Source organism: Eimeria acervulina, genomic scaffold (assembly GCF_000499425.1).
Source record: "Eimeria acervulina Houghton genomic scaffold, Eah_scaff136, whole genome shotgun sequence".
Classification (NCBI taxonomy): Eukaryota; Apicomplexa; class Conoidasida; order Eucoccidiorida; family Eimeriidae; genus Eimeria; species Eimeria acervulina.
Window position 1 is genome coordinate 39,195 of NW_013550270.1, and position 3,277 is coordinate 42,471.

Below are 3,277 nucleotides of genomic sequence, written 5' to 3' on the forward strand. Positions count from 1 at the left end.
AGATGAACAAACCACAAAAAATTATTAGCGTAAATTGTTTATTATTAATTATTTATAATTAATTAAATTTGTTTATATTTTAAATAAATAAATAACCGCTAAATAATAAAAAAGGAGGTTAAAAAATGTAAAGGCATAAATAGATAAAGGTGTGAATCGAGACTGCTGCTGCTGCTGTTGCTGCTGCTGCTGTTGCTGCTGCTGCTGCTGCTGCGCTGCTGTTGCGGGCGGAGCCAATGGGGCCTTTTGCTGCTTTAAGGCTTATAAGACTCCTTATTAAATTAAATTATATTATATTATTTATAAATTCTTTTATATTTTTACAATTATTTATTTTGTTTGTCAGAATATCAGTTGTTGTTATACACAAAAGGGGCCTCTCCTGTCCCTAAACCCTAAACCCTAAACCCTAAACCTCAAGCCCTGCTGCACCAGGGCCGCCCAAACCCTGAACACTAAAACCTAAACCCAAAACGCCCTACTACCATTTAAACTTCCAGAACCATAAAGTTAATTCATATTCGTTACTTGTCTTTAGGGTTTAGGGTTTAGGGTTTAGGGTTTAGGGTTTAGGGTTTAGGGTTGGGTGTGGGGCCCCAATTCCCTCTTCGATCTTTCACGGGCCCATCTCGATTTGCGCCTACTTTTCTGCTGTTTGTTTGTAGAGTTTAAAATATATATCTAAAAGTGAGGCCTTTAATACTTGCTGCCTAAATACACGCGTCAGCAGCAGCACCAACAGCAGCAACAGCAGCAGCTGCAGCACAGTATGGGGGTGGTCCACTGACGCTGATGCTCTTGCTGCTGCTGTTGCTGCTGTTGCTGTCTTAGAGACAATGGCTGGACTCAGCTTCTACAGAGGGACTGCAGCAGGTGCTGCTGCATTTGAGCTGCCAGCAGCAGCAGCAGACAGGGCCACAGCAGCAGCAGCAGCAGCTGCTGCTGTTGCTGCTCCTGGTACGACAGGAAGAGCAGTAGCGGCAGCTCCAGCAGAAGTAGCAGCGGCTGCAGCAGCAGCGGAAGCAGCAGCGGCTGCAGCAGCAGCAGAGGCAACAAGAGCAGCAGCAGCAGCAGGAGATGATTGTCTCTCTGATGCTTTTTGTCTGCTCTCTTCCAACACAGCAGCAGCAGCAGCAGCACTTTCTTTGTTGCCTGCTTCACCGGGGCCCCTCTCTTGCTTTAGGGGCCCTCTAAGAGATCTATGGTTCTTATGCTTCGAGTTATACTGCTGCCGCTGCTCTCTGTCTCCACCTCAAGCGCAGCAATTGCTGCAGACCTTCCTTGGGGCCCCCAAGGGAGAGGGGGCCCCCCTGGGGGCCCCCCTACCTCGCGCATTAGGGGCCCCCTCCGGGTTTGCCTTTCTATCGTATAAGGAAGCTAGGGCCATGGTGCTGCTGCAGGGGCCCCCCAATCAAGACCCGTTGCATGTTGCTGCTGCTGCAGCAGACCTACGAGGCAGCAACCTGAATCCAAGAGAGGCTGTAGGTTTGCTGCTGCTGCTGCAGCTGCTGCACCGCAGGGCACAGCGGCTTCATGCACTGTATGAGCAGGGGCCCCCGAGGCCCCTTGAGGCGGAGGCCCTCATCGGTATTCTGGCGGCAGCACTGAAGCCTGCTGCTGCTGCTGCTGCTGCTGCGCTGCAGCTAGCGCTGCAACAGCAGCAGATCCGGCCCTCCTTCGAGGCGTTTGCAAGTTTGCTGCTGCAGGCGACGGAGACACGCAAGGAGAGACTGTCTCCTCTTTGGGGGCCCCCCGAGGCCCTCTCTAATCCCTTTCAGGGGCCCCCTCAGCAGGTCACCAGAGGAAGGGCCCCCAGCAGCAAACGGCCACTAGAGATAAAGGAGACACCTGTCTCTTCAGCTAAAAGACAAGCCCTTCACTGCCCCGGGTAGACACAGATTAGGGGCCCCCAAGGGGCCCCCTTAAGACACCCAAGGGCCCCCGCAGGGGCCCCTCAGCTGCTTTTACTGCTCCCCTAGAAGGTCCTTAGAGGGCCCTTCATGGCGCGAGGGCCCTTGGAGGGCCCCTAGGGGGCCCCTTAAGGGCTTTTAGGGTACTGTTAGGACGCCCTTATGGGGCCCCAAGGGGGCCCCTTGGGGGCCCCGTACGGTTGTACAGGGACCTTGCGTCTCTCCCCTCTGTAGGTGTTCCTCTTCAGAGACCTGCGGAGGGCTAAAGAGATGCAACTAGGCAGAGACTGTCTCCCTGCGCCACAGGCTGCAACCAGCAGCAGCAGCAGCAGCAACAGCAGCAGCAGCAGCAACAGCAGCAGCTGCAACGTATTCTCGTGTATGATAGAGTGATGGAGTGTAGTATCTCCTCTGTCTGTCTTCTCAAATTGTATATCGCCCTGCAGCATCTCTTCGTGCCCTTGTTTGTCTGTACACCCGACAGGGCCCTTCGTTTGCTGCTAAGCCCACAAGAGCCAGACAGGGCCCTCGAAGGGCTCCATGGGGCCCCTTTAAGGCCCTATTGGTGACCCTTGGAGGCCCCTGGGGGCCCCTAGGGGGCCCTTACGGGGCCCCTGAGGCCCCCAGTTATTCGTACAGTTGCGGGGCCCCTGTTAGTAGGTGGGGGCCCCTAAAAGGTAAAAAGAGGGACCCTTTAGTCCCGTCAGTCGAGGGGGCCCCTTGCTGCCAAGTAGCTCAGGGGGCCCCCACTGAAAAGGGGCCCCCATTGAAAGGGGGCCCCCCCATTGAAAGGGGGGCCCCAAGGGCCCCCACAAAACGTTGCTGCACAGTTGGGTTCTGGGGGGCCCCCTGTCTCATTCAGTCCCTTGGGGGCCCCCTCCCAGTTTGATGGCCTTTTAAGGAAGGGCCCTCCTAAACCCTAAACCCTAAGCCCCAAACCCTAAACCCTAGACCCTTAAAATCAATTTTACAAACATATTGAGACGGAGGTAAAGCCTGCCGCCCTTTCTATTAAACGCATTAAACCCTAAACCCTAATCCCTTCACTACTTCTGGTATACACCTAGTAGCTGAACCCTCCCAGACGCCCACCGGGGTATGAAGGGGGCCCCCATGGGGGGGCCCCTTCCATCCTTGTTAGGATGCAGCGGGGCCCCCGGGGCCCCCTTCGAGTCTGTCTCCGGTGGGGAGCCTCTCCCCCTCAGGGCGTCCTATTGCAGCAGCTGAGGCGCGTCAGACAGACACACCTCTAGAGCATAGGGGGCCCCCCTATGGGGCCCCCAAATGAGGGGGGCCTCATAGTAGGCCCCCCTTCATACCCAGCGACGTCTTGTGCTTAGCTGAAGGTTCTGTTTAGCGGTAGGCGA

General features: G+C 55.1%; 1 protein-coding gene across 1 annotated transcript; it reads left to right on the forward strand.

The window, feature by feature from the left end:
• Positions 1–836: 836 nt before the first annotated feature.
• Positions 837–1,892, forward strand: EAH_00019930 (hypothetical protein, conserved; the record flags this gene model as incomplete). The annotated part of the gene is made up of 1 exon (XM_013397241.1): positions 837–1,892. One exon carries the CDS (start codon positions 837–839, stop codon positions 1,890–1,892), a length of 1,056 nt encoding a protein of 351 aa, XP_013252695.1.
• Positions 1,893–3,277: the final 1,385 nt, after the last annotated feature.